The 22,296-nt window shown below is 36.5% G+C and overlaps 1 protein-coding gene across 1 annotated transcript; it reads left to right on the forward strand.

The window, feature by feature from the left end:
• The first annotated feature begins 598 nt into the window (after positions 1 to 598).
• LOC117343971 (lactoperoxidase-like) lies at positions 599 to 21,553 on the forward strand. The gene is made up of 15 exons (XM_033906544.1): positions 599 to 614; positions 4,960 to 5,163; positions 6,790 to 6,919; positions 7,514 to 7,731; positions 8,910 to 9,092; positions 9,230 to 9,278; positions 10,308 to 10,337; positions 11,444 to 11,547; positions 11,788 to 11,889; positions 12,242 to 12,334; positions 13,832 to 14,315; positions 14,888 to 15,100; positions 18,900 to 19,066; positions 19,674 to 19,773; positions 20,477 to 21,553. Exons 2-15 carry the CDS (start codon positions 4,965 to 4,967, stop codon positions 20,541 to 20,543), a joined length of 2,139 nt encoding a protein of 712 aa, XP_033762435.1. The 5' UTR covers positions 599 to 614; positions 4,960 to 4,964; the 3' UTR covers positions 20,544 to 21,553.
• The last annotated feature ends 743 nt before the right edge of the window (positions 21,554 to 22,296 follow it).

Here is a 22,296-nt window from a genome sequence, read left to right on the forward strand (position 1 = left end):
ATACATCTCAAGGAAGATTTCATCCACGGACTCCCCCCCCCCCCCCCCCCCCCCCCCCCCCCCATTTAGATTTTATGTCTTTAAGAATTGTGAGGTGACGAATTCGGCTTTGGGCTTTGGTATGTCGTCGGTCTGGTTGTCATTCTTTCGCGATTAAGTCTATAGTAAGGATGTGATGGTGATGTTTTGTGCGATTTTGTCTGAGAAATGAGACCGCTCCAGCATTAGAAGCATGCTATATCAAGCATTCAAACTTCCACCATTGTTCAGAAAATTAAAAAAAAAAGAAACAACAGCAAAAATTCCTTTTCATGATTTTTTTGGGAATTCATAATTCAACGATTTACGCATTAACCAACCCGGGATGCCCGCTTTAAAGATTACATTTAAATTTTTAAAGAATTTAAATCCCTTTAACATTTGATTCCGTATAAGGTCTAAATTGTTACCGGTAGCTATGTCCATTTCACCACCCACTCGGTCTATTGCATTTCCAGTTGATTGTTTCCCCATTAGAACTATGTATCAAATCGGTCGTATCGTGACGTAGGCTGGTCAGTATAAATACACCTACCCAACTGTTCCTTACAAACACGACCGCGTCATCTCTAAAGGTAGGTACTAATTTACATATCACTATTGTGTTATATCTGTTTCTCTGTACCATTTCTAAGCAACATTAATAACCCTTTTATATGGCAAGCCAAACTGATTTGATGAAAAGTACCATGCACTTCGCGAGATTAGAAAAGACATATTTTATTTTTTTTTATGAAATGAAGGAGGTATTATATATATAATTTATTTTATGAAACAGTATTTATTTGAAAACAATCACGGATTTAAGCATTGATGTCATTTTTTTTAGTTTCATTGGGGTATGAAACAAATTTTGTTTGCAAACTGTATGAATCCGCGTAGCGGATTCTTACAGAAGTTTGCAAACAAAATTTGTTTCATACCCCGATGAAACTAAAAAATAATTGACATCAACGCTTATAATTAATTTTTGAAAATGATTTTCTAATTTAAAACATGTTTTATGTACAATTTTACTGGTTTTAAATGGGATTCTTTTTCTCAAATCAATACGCAACGTCAATTGTCGTATTGTGACGTCACATTTTTCGCGTCATTCTCGGAATTTCTTTCATAAAAGAATGAAAAGAATTTTTCGACCAATCACATTTGAGTATTTACTATGAAAACAAAGAAAAATTAATTATATCAATATACATTACAAAATAGTTTGATGAATGACTTGTTAACAAGCTTGAAGCTGATATTGACCCATTTTCCTCAAAAGCTCGGCATAAGTATCCAGAATAGTGATCTAAATACAAACAGTTTGATTAGAATATTAACGAGATGGTGACTGAACTGTCAGTTTAGAACATTAAATAAATATATCAATTATATATTTACAACATAAAACACATTTATATATAATTATATTAATTATGTTTGTTAAGGATGTGGAGAATTTCGATTAAACTTAATTAGCATGCTCCTCAACGTATTGTATTTACTTGGTTCCTTACTGTTGTTGTTTCCGAGATATTTTCTCGAAATTCTTTAATGATTGTTCGTATATGACCAGCGGTGCTCTACAGTATTTTTCTTTTTCGATCGGTCATCGGACCGGTCAGTCGGAACGAGATATCTGATTTGTCGAAATTTGAATAATGACCGAATGGGGAGATTTGATATATACATGTAGATGTAGTATGTCACTACAAACACTGTTGCGATATCAACTACTTTATTTTAGGGGGTCGTTTGAGGGGCGTATATAACAGTTCCCGCTATGATAAGTACTTCATTGTACGGCAGTAGTCATTGTCTCCTTAAGTTTTATCTTTAAATTCTTCAAAAGTTCTCCGATTTAAACGAATTCTGTCACGAAGTATTTTTAATTTGCGCTTGGCAAAGTTCCTGCAAGAAGATGGGTTCTAAGGACGTTTTTTGAAAAACCTGTTCAAAGAAAGATTGTTTGTAATTGATTTAACCGAATTCTGTCCTGAAGTATTTGTAAGTCGCGTTTGCCAAAGTTCCTGCAAGAAGGTTCGCTCTAAGGACTTATTTTTCCAAAGTCCTGTTCAAAGAAGGATTGTTTGTAATTTCAGCTGGTATAGAATTCCGTAATTTGACTCCTGATGGCAAAAAAAAGTTGTATTTTGATTTGATTCGATTGTCTGGTTCTGTAATCATTGAGTGATGAGAATGAACAAGTAAGCAGCGTTTTCCCCCCTTCCTCTATTTTAAGATGTTCTAGTCCTTTAATCAAATCCACTAGTATGAATCGAACGTCAGCATATTCTAAGATTGGTTTGATAAAAGATGTAGGGTGTTTGTAAACAGTAACTATAAAGTACGAATGTTTATTAAAGAATTATAAATAAACGTTTGAAAATTTTGTTTATGATATTATTAACGTGATTGATCCAGCTAAAAAAGAACACAAATACATGTATACACCATGCAAGGTGTTTGTGAAACGTTACCTTGGATACCAATGTATTGTTCATTAATACTGACGGATAATGCAGCCTATTATATTTTACTAACTAACAATACCTAGGTTTTCGTTGGATGAAAAGCTACCAGCCGTTTACCAGTCTAGTTTATCAAACCAGTATTGTATCATATGCAATAATTTTATCTAACATTAGATACATTGTACAATATATAAAAGTAAGATATGTTTTACATAGCTTATAGAAGGTATGATCTCTGCAAAAATGATAATATATAAAATATAAAATATTATATCTCTATATATTCTTTATACTAAAAAATACTAGAAAAGCAACATGTTGTATTCAAATTGGTGTTTTGAGCAATTAAATGTCTGATAACAAAAAAGAGAATGCCGACATGTAGAACGAACCATAATTTTATTCCATTGTTATAAAGATTGTTAACATTTACTTTCAAAACATGATGAAACAATCCATAATTATTAAAATGAAATATTAATGGCAGTGCTTTGTTGCGTACGATGAAATCCTGTATCGTATCGTCTGGGCTAAGCGTCCGTAATGTCATCTATCGGGTTGACAACAATGCCGTGCTACATTACTTAGTAAAGTGGTGCGAATTATTATTATTTTTTATGGTACAAACATTTTTATCCCCCAGCTGGAAATATCCTAGATGTGTGTATACAATAATGGCTAAGCAGTAATTGTATACACACTTCTGTATTTGATAGGAGTTGCCAGTGTTGGGGAGCCCTGGGTTCATCTCCCCAAACAATAGTGTAGTGCAAATTATTTATAAAAAAAATCTGAATTTATCTTCAGCAGGCATTGAAAAAAAAAATGTGTTTGATATCATTACTACAAAATCGCCCAATTTCCTACTGAGGAAATTTTTCTTTTTACTCCTCTGGAGATATTTTCAGTGGATTTGTGATAACGAAATTGAAGAAAATTAAAACGAAAATATGTTTGATAAAGATAAATGTCTATTACTCAAGGATATTTATGGATCCTAGAAAAAGACAAAGTGAACAGCTCCTTTCAAAATATGATCAGTAGCAGACACATATCGGATAACAAAACTACATCATATAGCTGTTTTGGCTCTCTGGAACTGGCTGTAACTGGTTTTGTTTTGTTTCTTATTGTTTAAAGCCCTATCAACAGCTAAGGTCATCCGAGAACGGCCTCCCCTGCATGCACGATGCATGCGATGGGAGAGGGTGGTTGATGGGGTGGGGCTGGGGGGATAGAGTAATTCTCATATCCTTCCCGTCCCGTTCTGATGAAATATAACTAGCTAATCTCAGAAATTGCTGATGCATGTTTCGGGATGTCAAGTGGTAGGGGGGATTCCAATAGTAGACGGTACAATAAGTATATGAATGATAGGAAAACTACTGGTATGAGTTGAATAATTTGCGATAATTTCTAGTTGTTTTTTAATATAATGTTCATATGTTCAAACATTCTTATTTGGATTTGATATACCACTTTGTGTACTCGATCGTTCCTTTGTCGTGTAAAACAAAAACGTGACGGTTATTACCCAAAGGCCTTATGTTGATAAAGGATGACCCAGGGTGAAGTGAAATCGGGCGTCCTGTATCATACCCGGTTCATTTAATAAACAAAATCGTGCCGTGATGTCCGGTTGGATTGAACGAATACATCTACTACTATGACTAACCACATCTTTATCGGCACAGGTCGAATCTACATCATATTGATAAGCGTACGATACGAGCACACAAGTCTACAGTGATATACTTCATGCAAGACAAGTGTAACGAAAAACGTAGACAATTGCATCAGATACAGTCTGGAAGGAATTATCCTTTTCAGAAATGTTTTCCTCGTTTATACTGGTGCATTTAATTCCCTTAGATAGTGTCACGTTTAAGAATTTAAACATTACTCGAAAGGTTTTTTTTGGAAACATTTCGTGAAAATGATGATTTTATATAAGGGTGCTATCTCACGTCCCCGTCAAGATTTCGACACTACTTTCTACTTATTTTAGGTTACTTTGATTGCATTTATGTTGGTTTAAAGTAAAAAAAGAAGCAAAAAAAAAAAAAAAAAAAAGATTCCTTATAACTCGTTCTGGATTTCTAAAATTATGACCAAGAGCATAATTGAAGTTTTATAGAAGATGGATCAGCGCTTGTAATGAATGTTTTTTATTCATCACTCGGCATATTTAAAAGTATTAATCAATAGATGCTCAAACATATTGCCACAACATTTTCCTGACGCTGAGGAGAAATGAGTTCGTATAATGGTGTTATGTATCATATGTGAAATAAAATGCTATTTTCAGCTTTTCCAAAAGACAAGAACTATATCACAGATCCTGACACGAAAACATTTAATTACTTGTTTCTTCATTATGATATAATAAACACGGCCAATATTTACTTGTCAGCCGATTACGGAAAAAAGTAGTAAATATTTTTCTCAATGTCTTTTTCAGAGCGAATGGTAACAATGCTTTCTCTAAGGGTGGTTCTTGTTGGAGCAGTCATTTATTACATGACTTGTACAACATCAGCGAACTCCGGCAAAAACGACGTTGTGGAGCAAGAACTGGTTGAGGTTCTTGTCAGATATGCAAAGGAAAAAGGCGATCAAGCAGTTATAGAGAAAAAAGAAGAGAGGCAACACTTCTTCGATAGCGGTAACGCCCCTTTTCTTCAAAAGGACTTGCTTTTAATGTGTACACATGCATCTGTTAGATAAAGGAATACAAACAAGGATTTGCTAAATATTGGGAAGACACAGATTTTAATCAGCAGCAAATTCATTTAATGACCACTAGTTATAAAATACAAAATTAAAAATATGCCTTACAAAACATATATCTTGTCTTACAACATTAATAATCTGTCTTGAAAATAACTTAATGCCATACAAGATGTAAAATATGCCTTAAATTAACAAAATTAAAACATGATTACAAAATTAAGTATATGCTTACAATGATTAAAATATGCCTTACAAAGTTAAAAATATGCCTCTCAATATATAAAATAAGCCTTACAATATTAACAATATACCTTTAAAAATTAAAAATAGGCCTTACAAATTTGACAACTTAACTGACAAAATAAATATATGCCTTGCAAAATTAACAATATGCCTCAAAAATATAAACATGCCATACAAAATTAACAATATACCTTACAAAATTAACAATATACCTTACAAAATTAACAATGTACCTTACACTGTATGAATACTGTTAACCGGGTAATTTTCGCCCCGTTTTTTTTTTTTTTTTTTAATGAAGGCGAAAATTTCAAGCTGAATATGATGGATTTATAAACCATAGTACATGGACCAAGAGTAGAAGGATCGAAAACATACCCTCTTACTTTTCAACTGTGTTTTATTCTCTACAATCTCAAACAACACGTGCTATATATTTACACTAGATATATAAAACAAAACATTGTTTTATTCAAATATATGTGTGTGAAATAAAATCTCGATCTAAATGTAGGCCTAGTACATTTGAAATATCACATTGATTTAAATTGAGAATATGAGCTTAGTTTTTTCCTTTTAAAAAACGATACATACTAAGCAATTTTAAATATGTAGTCATTTTCTAAAATCATGTAGTCCGGTCGTGATAAAAATGAAATAGAGTGACATCCAATTCCTGCCTGGGAGAAGGCTAATTTGATCAGTTCACTGTCACTTGTGGCTTCCATACATCTACATTTACAATGAACAAGAGAAAACAATGGTCAGTCATTAGTCACGGTACGGTGAACTTGCTTAAAATCACCCATGCTTACCCGATACTACTTGAATCAATGGGAATAAACGAAAATCTGAGCATAGATAAACGTTCTTTATTTCACGCCTGATTATATTTCACACCCCAGCTGGTAAGACGATTGGGGAAATAGATATATCCAGATTGTTCAGAGTTCAACTACATGTATATTGAGAAATCCGAACGGAATTTCCCGATTTTACAAACGAAGAAAAGGACATTTTTTTGAAAACAATTTAGGTTCGAATTTATGATAGGTCGAATATGTTTTGTGTTGCTCAAGGGCGAAAATAACATGAGGCGAAAATTACCACGTATACAGTATGCCTTGCAAAATTTTGATATGTATTACAAATTAAGCGATATACATTACAAAATTACCAATATGCCTTACAAAATTAAAATTATGCCTTACTAAATTGAAAATATACCTTATTAAATCAACGATATACCAGACAGAATAAACAAAATACCATACGAGATTGACAAATGCCTTACAAGATGTTTTGTTTTGTACAGGTATTGACAAACACAACAAAGGAAATAGTGTGAGACAGCTTCATCAGCTGAAGATGTCCAGCCCCAAGACACGAACCAAAGAGGAGAACGCCGTTAGGGCACTAGCATCAACCAAGGAACTCTCAAAATTGTAAGTACAAGCACGGGAATATCTAATCACAGACAGAAATATCTAATCACAGGCAGAAATATCTTATCACTGTAAGTACAAGCTTGAGAATATCTAATCACAGACAAAAAAAATCTAATCACAGACAACTAACGAACTCTAAAAACAGTAAGTACAAGTTTGGAAATATCGATTGATATATATTATCTACGGGAATCTCGTCAATCGTTTGGCTTTAAACACTTGTTGTCGAATAAACTTCAGGGACCTGAGGATGCGTAACATCCGAAATGTACTTGGACATTTCCTCGTGTGCAAGGGACTTTTAGATAATTTTGTGGGCTATATTCACCTTTGATGAAAATCACACACCACTCTGTTGATCACAGAAAGAATGGATTAAAGTTTTCCATATCGCAAAATCGACCCGACTTGAGTTGTCTTATAGCAACGGCTTATTGCAATTGCACGGCTATGGTACCATATTTTCAACGTTCATCGAGAAATGTCATTGAGTAATTTTTAAGTACATTTGTTTACTATTTCCAATGCCACTGCAGCCTCGTTCCGATTTCCTTAACCAGTTTTTATAGTGTTTTTTTCTTTGCAACACAGATCTGGACTAGATCTTACAGAGATTCGTGATTCCGAGGAGATTATGTCAGAGTGGCGTAAGAATGTCCCCTGTGCAGCAGCACTTTCGTCATCTGCGTGTAATTCGGCCAGCAAAACCTACCGGACGATTGACGGCCAATGTAACAATTTAAAGCACCCAACCTGGGGTGCCGCTGGTACCCAACAGGGACGCTACTTACCAGCCAACTACAGTGATGGTGAGAAACTTAATGCAAATCGTTTTACGCATTAAATATTATAATGTTGATAAATTGTATGTTGTTTATGCCAATAATCGCTTTGATGTGTTATCCGAATACGTTGAATGTTATATTTGGTGTGATGGTGGATGTTTTGCTTTAAAATCAACTCCTCTTTAACCCTTAGGTGTATTACAACCAAATGTTGGTATGAGATATCATTTGGGGAAGGCAATCATATTTTATATAAATTAAGATGGTGTGACCAATGTGGTCCGATTGCGGGGCCCCAAAAGGGGAGCTTTGCTGAAATTTTGCTTTAAAACCCTACTCCTTCTTATACCTTGGGTGGATTACAACCAAATTTGGTATCGGATATCCTTTGGGAGGGCAATCACATTTTTTTTTTATTAAAAACCCCATTCCTCATTATTCCCTGGGTAGGTAACAACCAAATTTAATGTGAAACAGCATTAGAGGAGAGCAATCATATTTTATATAATTGAGGCTAGTGTGATTCCTGGAGACAGAGAGGCGAAGCCCCAAAAGGGGAACTTAGCCAAAAGTTTGTTGTAAAACGCTACTCTTCTTTAATAACTTAGTGGATTACTGCAAAATTTGGTTTGGACGACAATCATAACTCATATAAATGAGTCAGCTCCAACTATGGAGAAAAGGAGGACGTAGATGAAATTTGAAAACGCTACTCTTCCTTAATGCCTTATTGATTACAGGCAAATTTTGCTTTCAAACGCTACTCTTCCTTAATGCATTCATTGACTACACCAAAAGTTTGTCTGAAACATCATTTGGGAGGGCAATCATAATTTACATAAATGAGACTGGTCCGACCCCTGAAGAACAGAGGGGTGAGGCCTCAAAACAAAAACTTGACTGAAATTTTGCGTCAAAATGCAAATGATGATAATGAGTCTGGTTTGAGCCCTTCGATTTGAGGGGTATGACACTGCTGTAAGTATTTGTCTGATGACCGTTTATGCCCATTGGCCTCTTGTCATCTATGTTTATTATCATCCATCGCGAAGAAGACGGTGTTAGTGAATTGTACATTGTTCACATTCTGCTGTGTTATATTGTTCGCACTTATCAACTTCGACATCATAAAGTCAATATTCAATGATGTTTTGAAGTTTTATTTTTGGCCAGATTTTGCAATATATATATGGTATGTTTAGGTATCGGTGCCCCGAGAAGTGAGAGCAGCCGTGATTCTTCACCTCTTCCCAGCCCCAGGCTTGTCAGCAACGTTGTTTTTGCAAACACGAGTTCAGAGAAGAAAGAAAAAAAGCTATCTCTAATGGTGATGGCGTGGGGACAGTTTCTTGATCATGACATTACACTCACTCCAACTGCTTCAGGTATTGCGATTCTGCCATGATAATCCAATGATGATAAATATAAATGCACAAATATTAAAAATGCCAAGTACTTTCTTCATTTGCTTAAACAACAAGGATTTGTCGTTATCTTAAGTGAAAGTATTTTATTTTTCAAGGTGAAGAGGGGTCTCAAATAGAATGCTGTGACGAGACCGGTTCTGGAAGGTAAGACTTAGCACTATATTCTGTACAACTGTATGATGAGATTCTCTGTCCATTGATTTTTTTTTGCAAAGGTTTAATATTCTATTATCTTATCATTAATCTTCTTTCAAAGACGTGCATGGTTTATTGAAAGATAAAACAATATCTAAAAAGAATGATGTGTCAAGAAAACATTGAGTAGTGTTATGGTGCAGTGACAATATGCTTTTGTGTATATTGTTGCACACTAACAATATTTGCAATATGTTCTTGTAAGATCCCTCCCTTCGAGGTGGGATTATTTGTATAGGAAAATATCTGATAAACACCGTCACATGAAATTACAAGGTGATTATAATGGTAGCTAGTATGATTGAAAGTTCATACAAAATGTAGACCGCAACGATATAATTTCTTCAATAAATCTAAAAGTTTAAATAAGAAACCCAAACCTTTAGAGGATGGTTATAGTAAAATGTATATAACTTTCGTATGAAACAGTATAATCGAGGTAGCTCTAAATCCATCATGACTATAATAATAAAACGTTCTCGTTTATTCCAGTTTTAATACGATTAGTCTCCAACGTTTGGACCACGTTTCTCTATAAGAAATTTTGATGGTTAAAGATATGCCTTAAGAATTCAAACATATTGAAGCTCAATATTTGTTTACGGGTGATCTTTGTTGCTCTGTTGTCCTTCGCTGCCTCCTAGGAATCATCACTTTTGGCCCTTGGTATCATGAGTCTGAGAAGGATGAAACAGCTGTACGATACAATTTAAACCATTTTTGGCCTTTCTCTATCTATCTCACAATTCGTATTGAAGGACAATTGCTTTTGGGTCTTTTATGCAAATTCCCTTTTCGTTTTTGTCAGTAAAAAGTTTATATCACTATGTACCAAACTTCACAAACATCGTATGCTTCTCAGTTGGTCACTTGATTATCACCATTTTAAAATCATCACTATGTATATCATCAGTTTTCATTCTCAGATTTTCCTGGGATGCCCCTTTTAAATTTCCAGCTCATTTACGTCTTTTTCAGGTATGGTGCCTATAAGTGGGAGCCTTCAAGGTGAGGCTTCAGAAATCTTTTGTAAGAAGACAGTTTGGTTTTGGAAAAAAGCATCTTTTCAGATAACTCATTTAATAGTGTGTCAGCTATTGGCTCATTGATCTATCTTTTCAGTTGTTAATAATAATTGTATTTTTCTGTTTTCTGGTATGTCTCGGTTCCGCTTCGGTATGCTGAATTTTTATGGTTATCTGTATGGCCCTGATATCAGTATTCCAATTTGTCCATTACGATTCATCTTTGATGGAAGTAACATATTTCTATTGTGATTGTTTTCCACTATTCATCACTCATAAAGGTACATGTCATTTAAGGATGTCCTTTCTCTCATTTAAACTTTTCGGAAGTGCTGATGTTTTCAAGGAAATTATAAAAACCTGCTTAGAACTGATTTCATTATCTGCGTTGATTTCTTCATTATTTGGTTCGTAGCTTTGATGTCTTTGCGGTGATCGGCCGGCATTTCTCTGCCTGTAAAATTTCTTCTCTCCCTTTCCGGCGGTCTTTCAGTGTGTCCTTTCAGTCATCATATTTTTCCAAACATCGGAAGGAGTAGTGATCCACATTTTGATAACTATCTGAGCAAATCTACCAAAGTCCCAATTCTACAAATGAGAGAAAGCATATTCACATAGGTAGCTCGTGCATTGATTTTTCATTGTTCAGGATTTGCCTACTATCAGATTTGTATTATTCTATACCTGTATATGTCCTAAAACATTTCCATCTATTCGTTTGATTAATTGATTCAGTGTCCTAGATTCGCCAATGTGTCCTACAAGACATCATTTGACTTCATAATTTCAGCTGCAATTTCTACCTCTTGTCGGACTAAATGTCTTGCAGAATAGGTTGGTCTTAACGCTGCACAGACCTATTTGCTTCCTAAGTTTGTTTGTTTGCTGTGTTTATCCTAAATGCTGTCTAAACCAAGGGTCGGTTTGAGGATGATATCCTTTGGTAGCTGTCTCACTGAACATAGGGGTTGTGCGCTGCGATTAGGCTAAGTGTCTTACCAACCGCGATCCTAGCGAAAAACAAGCTTTTCGTGAAATAACACATTCAAATGACATTACTGAAGTAAAACATTATTTTATGTCTTATAGAGATGACTGTTTCCCAATTGACATCCCCAAGAACGACAACCATTTTAAGACCTCGTGTATGTCTTTTGTACGATCGTCTGCTGTCGTGGATGACTGTGGTCCAGGTATGTATTCGGTGAACTATAAGATTCGTGAAGTCGTACAATTTCGCGGATAGGTTCTGTAAAAATAATCTTTATATACATGACACATTTATTGATACAGTTTAACATAAATATCAATGATATCGAGTTTACAAAATAAGATTACGTTTATCAAGCAGCATGCATGTACAATTCTTCGTTGCGTCGATAAAACCACACTAAAATTGGTTTCTAATAAATTTTGAAATTCTGCTTTAACAGCTATGCGACAACAGGTAAACGCCATCACGGCCTTTGTGGACGGGTCCAATGTGTACGGGTCTTCGGAAGAGGAGGTTTCCTCTCTGAGGCTATTCACTAATGGTAAGGAATATTTTGAGTTATTTGTAAAATAGCAAGTAAGGGTTGACGCCACGTCAAAGTTTCAAAAGCTGAAGGTTTCTGTTTTACTATCTGAAGGACATGTGTATTCTTGTTTTGAGCAGCCACTTAAAGATGGCGACTCTAGTATATATCGGAAAGGGAACAGAACCCATAGCCTTCCTCACGGGGGTGAACGCTGAACTAAGGGCAAAAAATGAGGCTTAGTTCCATATAAATTTAGTCGCGTCGTACGAATCGGGCAATATCGGCAGCACATACAATACATACGCCCAACTTTCTGGGAAGATGTATATGTGAGCATTGACCAAGCATGATCTTGCTTTTGTTTCAGGAATGCTACTCTCTTCTCCCGGAAACCTGCCCCCGAAAGGAAGCGAGGATTCCTGTATTATTTCTAAACCTAACGATTTCTGTATCAAAGCAGGTAAGTCTATTTACACAATCTCGTAAACCTGTCACAGCTGATCCAATATTTAAGCTATTTTCTCAAAAATTATAATTTCCGACAAAAATGTCGACTGCTGTCGAAATCTTTATTTTTTTTGGCTGGGTTTGTTTCCCCGAAAACACTCAATACGAGTCGAGGTATCCCTGAAGTAGTTGGTGACTACCTCACTGAACAACATACGGCAAGCTCGTCACATGCCATCCAGAGCAATTAGAGTGAAATGTATTTCCCAAAAGACAAACACGACAGATCGGCCTTTTTGTTAGCTTTCCGAGAAACACTAACCTATAGTGGTGGGGAGGTTGACGTCATGATTTCTTCGGGAAATAACTTTTTTTGTATCTATTGGGAAAACATGGCTCTAAATACAGATAAAATTTTACAATGTTAACACGATGTTTTCAACATGGATCATAGAACTATGACGTTAGTGTAGGAGGAAATGCATGCAAATGCGTTGTTTTTATATGTTAATGATATCTATCAATCAATTCTTTTATTCCTCCTGATAAGAGATACAAATTTTGAAACAAATTGAAAAGTTATTACAAAATTTATGTTACATTAGCTTTAACTGGCAAAGTCTCTTTTTTTTCCTTCATCATATTTACATGTTACAGATATAATATTCAGATAGTTGAATATCACATATATAAGACTGAAATTTACTTATTTTCAAAGTAGAATTTGGCTGCTTTGAATACATATTTCGCACTTTCTAGGTAAAATGCATTTTTTATATCTTTGATTGGTGATGACTGTACAGTCTTTTTACCTAACAGGCACCTCAACAAGTCCTCGTGAGGCAGATTGTTTAAGTACACACCAAACTCTTCGCCACATTTGTCTAGAATTGATATCATATATTCACATCTGATATTATGTGTTATGTCACAAGTAGTCACTATGTGTAAAATTAAGTCAATGTATAAGAATCCACATTAAAGACACAGACCTTCTGTCCAACTGGGTATGATTGACAGGACTCTGCTGATGTATCTAATGGCGGATCTCTCATACTGACTTTTTAAAGGGATTGTCCACATTGTCCATGGATGATAACTGCCATGTACTTCACGGAAGTGTACAAAGTCATTATCCTGGTGCATTCTTAGAGCGAGAAGTTCATTTTCAGAACGATGTATTGCTTTTCTAACCTTTTGTTTCCATAAGGTTTTTGATGGGAATGTTGTAGTGTCTATGTATGTATCTAAAACGTCAGAAATTTCATACTTTTGTAGTAGCTGAAGCACGTCCGGAATAAAACCCATCTGTGAACTCGAATGGTTCCTTCGAATTTGGTATAGTCTACATATAAATATATCTTTTGATATAGTGTACGATGGTAGATTGGCGATTGATTTAAAATAAGTATAAATAAATGCACCCCTTAATTAGATTTCGCATGTTCCAAACTACAAAAATTGAGAAGATTTGTGCAGTTAAATAATACATCCCATTATTGATTTACAGGTGACGTCAGAGCTAACGTTGTTCCGCATCTCGGTGCGAATCATGTGTTGTTCTTCAGGGAACATAACCGTATCGCCAGAGAGTTGTCGACCCTGAATCCCAAATGGTCTGACGAAGAGACGTTTCAGACGACACGAAAAATTGTATCGGCTCTTCTCCAGCAGATCTCCTACTACGAGTGGCTACCAAGCCTCCTGCCCTCGGAATTCCTGGATTCTTACAACTTGACCCGATCGAAAGGTGATCCATACCATTCAACCGTCGACCCATCCATTAAGAACTCCTTTGCTGTTGCAGCTATGAGGTTTGGGCATTCCTTGGTGAGCGGATTCCAGGCAACATTGCTCTATGACTACATGACGTACAAAGTTACACCCATAGAGGAAACATTCTTTAGACCTTCCATGGTGGTAGGCGACAGCGGAAATGACGTTCCCTTGCTGGCTCGATGGGTTTGCGCAAACGAATCTATGAGAAGAGACAGGTTAGTACCGCGAAATGTGCATTAAGCTATGAACGTTATTAGTTTCTCTTTAATTGTCGTATGTATGTTTGTCATGGGGCGGCGGTGGCCGAGTGGTTAAGGAAAACAATAAAATCTAAAATCTGGTAAAATATATACAGTGTATTTATATGTTTGTATACTTTCTTGTTATGAAAAAGTTCAAAACCCAGGTGGTGCAGTTTCCTGGTACTGACCGTAGGCCGGTGGTTTTTCTCCGGGTACTCCGTCTTTCCTCCACCTCCAAAACCTGACACGTCCTTAAATGACCCTGGCTTTTTATAGGACGTTAAATCATATAAACCAAAATGTTTGTCATGTATCAAAGTTATTTTCCCGAGACAGAGTTGCTGTAATGGTCAATGTAGTTATGAAGACAATTCAATATCGGAAATCGTGAGCTCAAGGAAATGGCGAAATAATTTTTCGTAATTTGTATAATATTCTTCATATTCAATCAACAAAACAACTGAATAATCCAAAGGTTAAGAGATAAACTATCGCTACTGAATATGCCTAATATCCGTTCGTTACCATTCACTTTCCATTTGCAGGATTTTTGAGCGCGGCATCCGCGACCTGCTTTTCCTTGATTCTGAAGGTCATAGCTTTGACCTTGGCGCACTTAACCTCCAGAGGGGACGGGACCATGGTATACCTTCCTACAATGACTGGCGTCAATGGGTTGGCATTCCCAGGGCGACAACATTCAGCGAGCTTAAGAATCATTCTAAAAGGGAGAAACGTTTACTGAAAAGCGTCTACAAGTGAGTGTTTTATCCATTCCTTGAGATTATGCTTTTATAACGCTTACAGTGTCACATGACATGTCACCGGATACGGAGTCACATAACATGTCACCGGATACGGAGTCACATGACATTTCACCGGATGCGGATTCACATGACATGCTACCGGATACGGAGTCACATTACATGTTATCGGATACGGAGTCACATGACATGTTACCGGATGCGGATTCATATGACATGTTACCGGGTACGGAGTCACATGACATGTTACCGGGTACGGAGTCACATGACATGTAACTCGATACGGAGTCATATGACATGTTACCAGAAATGGTACGAATAATAAGAAGTAAGAACTGTCCAAGAGGTTTTTCTAAGAATAGTTTGCCTGTCACAAATACATTTAAAATGATACAATGGAGCAAACCTTTTCAAATGTCGAAGACAAAAACTTGGTGAAAATACAATTTGATAACATACATGAAGATGTATGCTGATCTGAAGAAATACGAGGGCTGATTGATATGTTATGAGCCTCGTATTGAAGGAGGTACTCAAGGGTGTTCTTTATAAGTCCTATCACTATCTGACCATATAGGGCTGTGTACCCAAGGACTGGTCTCATTTGGTGAGTTTATATCGACGAGGTAGCACTTTAAAGTAAACAAGACAAGCGGCTTTTGCAAAATAGACAAAATCGGTGAAAGAGCATTGATACAATACTTGGATAAAAATGGTTAAACACCTAAGGATATCCATAATGATATGGTAGCAACATTTGGGAAAGATGTCCCTTCATATGCTACAGTGGAAAGGTGGGTGGCGGAATTTAAGCGCGGCCGACAAAGCCTTGAGGATGACCCCCGTCCTTGAAGGCCTGTCACTGCTGCAACCCCAGAAAAAGTCAATAAAGTTCATGATATTGTTATGACTGACAGACGAGTCACAGAAAGATATATAGCCAATAGAGTTGGCATTTCACAGGAAAGAGTACATTCTGACCGATGATATTGCAATGAGAAAGCTTTGGGCCCGATGGGTACCAAGACTTATGACAGTTGATCAGAAGAATACCAGGCACATATTATCACGTGTTAATCTTAACCTTTATGAGGAAGATCCTGCCAAGGTTCTTCAGAGATTTGTCAATATGGATGAAACACGGATCCATCATTTTACCCCAGAGGCCAAACAACAATCGAAACAATGGAAACATCCTGACTCTCCCCCGCCAAATAAGGCAAAGACTGTTCCATCAGCGGGGAAGGCCTCAGTTTTCTGGGATGCAGATGGTATTCTGCTGATAGATTATCTCCAAAAGGGACAAACAATCAATGGCACATACAATGCTTATAATATAAACTTAAGCGCCGCGGAACGCTCATTAAATGTGTGTTATTCCATTAGGACAATGCTTCTGTTCACAAGTCTGTCATTTTCATGGCTGCCATTCACGATTGTGGCTTTAAATTGATTGAAAACAGCTTTTTCGGGCACCTACTTTTAGTCCGAAGATGACGTCATACATGCAGTGGATAACTTTCTGAACAGCCAAGAAAAGGAGTTTTATAAAAGTGGCATTGTTGCCTTTAAACACTGCTTACAAAAGTGTATAGATACTGAGAGGGATTATGTTGAAAAATAATACAAAATCTCCTGCAAAATTCAAATCCTTCAATATGAGGTTCACAACATATCAATCAGCCCTCGTAACACTCGTGTCGCCTAGTATAGTACTTTGTTTACTGAGATCGTTTATGTTTTCGAGTGCTCGATCAAGTAATTAATTTACCTTATCGCTTCCTGATACTAGTTCAGCCAATCTCCACTCGTCTGCTGGTTTGTAGTTTAGATGATACTAGTAGGACACTGTTTACCAGATTACGGAGCAATATGTAAATCAAGTAAATGGTTTAGACAATTTAACAACCGATTCAACTGTTTCCGTGTGTTGATAGGTACACGCTAAGCATTTTAATTGGTAGTAAGACGATCTAAAGTCGTAAAATATTCAGATGGTAATATAAATGAACTTTTGTGATTTCTCGCCCGAATATGTTTATTGTTCTCACTTGATTTGTTTTTAGCTCACCTGCCCGAAGGGCAAGTGAGCTTATGCCATGGTGCGGCGTCCGTCGTCCGTCCGTCCGGCCGTCCGTCCGGCGTCAACTTTTCATTTAAACAACTCCTTCTCAATAACCAAGAGGCCCAGGGACTTGATATTCGGCCTGTAGCATGCTGGGATGAAGGGCTACCAAGTTTGTTCAAATAAATGACCTTGACCTTCATTCAAGGTCACATGGGTCAAAAAGGCTATAATCTTCCAACGACTTCTTCTCAATAACCAAGAGGCCCAGGGACTTGATATTGGGCCTGTAGCATACTGGGATGAAGGGCTACCAAGTTTGTTCAAATAAATGACTTTGACCTTCATTCAAGGTCACATGGGTCAAAAAGGCTATAATCTTCCAACGACTTCTTCTCAATAACCAAGAGGCCCAGGGACTTGATATTCGGCCTGTAGCATGCTGGGATGAAGGGCTACCAAGTTTGTTCAAATAAATGACCTTGACCTTCATTCAAGGTCACATGGGTCAAAAAGGCTATAATCTTCCAACGACTTCTTCTCAATAACCAAGAGGCCCAGGGACTTGATATTGGGCCTGTAGCATACTGGGATGAAGGGCTACCAAGTTTGTTCAAATAAATGACTTTGACCTTCATTCAAGGTCACATGGGTCAAAAAGGCTATAATCTTCCAACGACTTCTTCTCAATAACCAAGAGGCCCAGGGACTTGATATTGGGCCTGTAGCATGCTGGGATGAAGGGCTACCAAGTTTGTTCAAATAAATGACCTTGACCTTCATTCAAGGTCACATGGGTCAAAAAGGCTATAATCTTCCAACGACTTCTTCTCAATAACCAAGATGCCCAGGGACTTGATATTGGGCCTGTAGCATGCTGGGGTGAAGGGCTACCAAGATTGTTCAAATAAATGACCTTGACCTTCATTCAAGGTCACATGGGTCAAGAAGGCTATAATCTTCCAGCGACTTCTTCTCAATAACCAAGAGGCCCAGGGACTTGATATTGGGCCTGTAGCATGCTGGGGTGAAGGCTACAAAGTGTGTTCAAATAAATGACCTTGACCTTCATTCAAGGTCACATAGGTCAAATAGGCTATAATCTTCAAACGGCTTCTTCTCAATAACCATGAGGCCCAGGGACTTGATATTGGGCCTGTAGCATGCTGGGGTAAAAGGCTACAAAGTTTGTTTAAATAAGTGACCTTGACCTTCATTCAAGGTCACATGGGTCAAATAGGCTATAAACTTCAAACGACTTCTTCTCAATAACCAAGAGGCCCAGGGACTTGATATTTGGCCTGTAGCATGCTGAGGTGAAGGGCTACCAATTTTGTTTAAATAAATGACCTTGACTCACATTCAAGGTCACAGGGTTGAAATTGGCTTAAATCTGTAAACAATAATTTTGCAATAGCCAAGAGCCTGCAAGACCTGATATTAGGCCAATGGAATGCTGGAATGAAAGACTAGAAAATTTATTAATACGAATAAAACTAGCTTACTTTGATACTTGAATAAAGAGGTAATCAACATTGGATCTTTAGAAATGACCTCAATCAACTTCAAAGTTGCTGTAGAGCCAGGTGAGCGATACAGGCCCATTGGGCCTCTTGTTTTATTTCAAAATATTTTACTCAATCCATTTGATCGAATACGGTATAATCTATATCTTGCTATACTTTTTTTCCTTTGAATGTTGATGTAAGTATGTGTTGTTACCCACAGACATGTTGATGACATCGACCTGTACGCCGGAGGTATCTCCGAAGATGACGTTAAGGGTGGACACCTGGGCCCTGTTTTCAGCCATATCCTCGCACGTCAGTTCCACGAATTAAAGGCTGGAGATAGATTCTTTTACGAGAGACCAACAAAGGAGGGGTTTAAAAAAGGTGATTCTTCATTTAGTTATTATAACCTTAAAGTGAAATCAATTAGTATAACCTCATTTAAAGGCGTACGGTCTACAGTTTTTTTTCTCTCACAAAAACATCACCCTTTAATCCATAAAACTATATTGTGTAACGAAAATAAAAATGCTAATCTAATTGATTTGGATTTGCGCGAAAATTTGAATTCGCCAAAATAGACACGCTTACAGTAATTATACATTTATATAACTCATAGATATTTAATAGTACAATCACCGTTGACTGAGTACTACATACATTTCACACACTGGGCGTTATGCTATTGTCCAAAAGTGATAAACTCATGTAACTTTGTAACTTTTCCTTTTCTTATATTTAAACATGCACGTTTTCACTGGTGTGTTTATATCATATACATTTTTGTTTGTACATTGTCCCCGTTTTGTCGATTTCGAGATAGAATTATAGTTTTAGTTTAATGTCGCTTTTCTCAATTTTTTTATTCGCTTACCAAATACATACACTTCCTATGTCAATTATTCCTAGATTTAGGGAAATGTTTATCATTCAGGGTTTCTCATATTTATCATTTATTCTCGTAAAAAATAATCAAACGGTTATATTGCAGCCCAACTGGAACAGATTAGAAAAGTAAAGTTGTCCAAAATCATGTGTGAAAACTTTGGACTAGATTTGATTCCAGAAGACGTCTTTAAAATCGTTGACAGGTAAGGAAAGTGTTTATACAGCTAGCTTTTGTGAACGTGTGACATACATTTTATTGTTAGATTTGCACAGGCGTCTGCTTTTGGTAAGTATCAATAGACAAAAATATGAGCTCCTACTCCCAATTGATATAGTAAGAGTAGGGGTTAATATTTTACTGTAGATGGTAACCAGATACAGACGCCTATGACTATTGGCTATTTGCTACAATATTTATTCTTATAAACTTAAAGCATGTCAATACCCTTTTCCACATAAGATATCTAACAAATGGATAACTGTTCTATATAAATATACTTTAATTTTGAATATCGTTGCTGACTTCAAATACATAAGGTAATATAAAACAAACTTTATACGGTTAATTAGTTCAAATATTCCATGATTGTTGTTTGCTTGGTTTATCGCCCCATAGACAACCAGGGTCATTTTGAGGCGGGGGTCACATTGTAGTAGTTGATGACTTCCTCATTGAACAACATACGGGAAGCCCGATCCAGAGAAGTTAGGGTAAAGTGTTTTGCCCAGGGAAACATTCTCAGCTGCCCGAATAACGCAATCCGTCACGGGTATGGCTTCGAATCGCCCATCTAGGATCTCCACGTGGGGTTACAGGGACGGGGCTCTAACCTAGCTACTGTGGCCCCCATGAATAGAACTAACATACATATGTTATATATTAAGAAATTAAGTGTTATATTCCAGTGGAAAGACGTTGAAATCGTGCGAATCACTGCCTGGAATGGATCTATCTAAATGGTCTTCACGCTAAAGATGGCGGGCTGACGGCGGCAGTGGCAGCGTTACCGGGGGTGGTACTCATTTGTAATAGTGTGGGCAACAAAATGGAATCAGGAGAAAAGTACATATTGATACATTATACGAATTCATTGAATTTTTAAACAGGTGTTTGTTCCTTTCAAAATGTATACGTACATTCCACATATTGTATTGTATACAACAGCTTCCATAAATGATTTATTTAAATTTTGGAACGTGATTCTTATTGGTCTATACATCCCGACCAGTGGATTGGCTTACATCCTGACTATGTATGGGATGTAAAACCCGCCGTTGCATTGTGGGACCAATTTTCAGACAAACTTGGTCCGGCAGCCACTGTTATTATTTTTGGGAATTCACCGTATACTTTCAAAAATACGCATTTTCTTTAAGTTTCTGATTCACGATAATCTGTTAGGTATGTATCAAGTCCGAAAACTGTAAAAAGCTCAAAATGGAAACATTGATGTTTCTTCGGGAGTATGTGGCTTTAAAAGATGAGTGGAATCCATACGTATTTAAGTATATTACTGACTATACTGCTCATTCGTTCGCGACGATTTTCAGACCAATCAAATGGTAAAGATCATGATTTTCCCCGGACATGTTCTAATTCACTAAATTATGTATGCATTTGATAATTCTATTGCCCAATGGAAAATCTCGGTGGCGACACGAGTACTTATAGGTAGTGGCACCGGAATCCAAATAATTCAGTCTTTAACAATATCGAAAATTATGAATAATTGAATTATGAGATAAATGCATCCCTTCCGTCTTCAGGTTTGTGAAAACATTTGCTTGTTGTTCTTATGATATAAATCCAATAATGAAAATTATTAAGTCTATTCAATAATGGGGTGTAATTCATCTCTCTGTCCAGATTTCTTTCAACGCATTTTTAATTCCCGTCGCCTTCTAGGTATTACAATGCATGCCCTGATCTATTGAACGGTACAGCGATAGAAATTACAGGCGCTTGCATAGAAAATGTTAATTAAAAAAAATATATATATATACTACTTACTGCATTATCGTTTTTTATTCACATTTTCTATGAAATCGCCTGTGACAGGAATCACATCATAGTTTTCGTTCACACTTCTGGTTTCACGAGTCTAACCTCTGACGAGCCCTAACTGTTGTACGATTGTACAGTTTAATAAATGATTGGCTCTACTCTATAACTCCCCATTGGTATTGAAGGCTACTCTACCTTATCTTATTATTCAATCACTGCCATCTTGGATATTTAAACCCGAATTGTATAAGTTTCTGTTTTCAATAACCCTTGTTGTGTAGTACCTTGTTATATGTTGTTACAATAAAATACAATTTCAATCAAACGAGATTTTTTTTTTTCATTTGTGAAATATTTTCTTTTGATAATACTTTATTTTGTATATAGCCACATTCACAGAGAACCACCAAAGAGAAACTGTGTTCATTTGTAAAACAAATAATCTTTTGATAATACTTCATTTTTGTATAAAGCCACATTCATAGAGAGCCACCAAAGAGAAACTTTATTCATTTGTGAAAACTGTTTTCTTTTGATAATACTTTATTTTGGTACTTAGCCACATTCAGAGAACCGCCAAAGAGCTTTACCATCTACATATCGAACACGTTTGGTTTTAGACAACTTACAACTTTCACGTGATATCGTATATAACTAGGGGTTTCTACATGTGTTTTCAGAGAATATCGAGAGAAAGAAATCTAACTCATATGCTATAAAA

The sequence above is a fragment of the Pecten maximus genome, chromosome 15, assembly GCF_902652985.1.
Source record: "Pecten maximus chromosome 15, xPecMax1.1, whole genome shotgun sequence".
NCBI classification, from domain to species: Eukaryota; Metazoa; Mollusca; class Bivalvia; order Pectinida; family Pectinidae; genus Pecten; species Pecten maximus.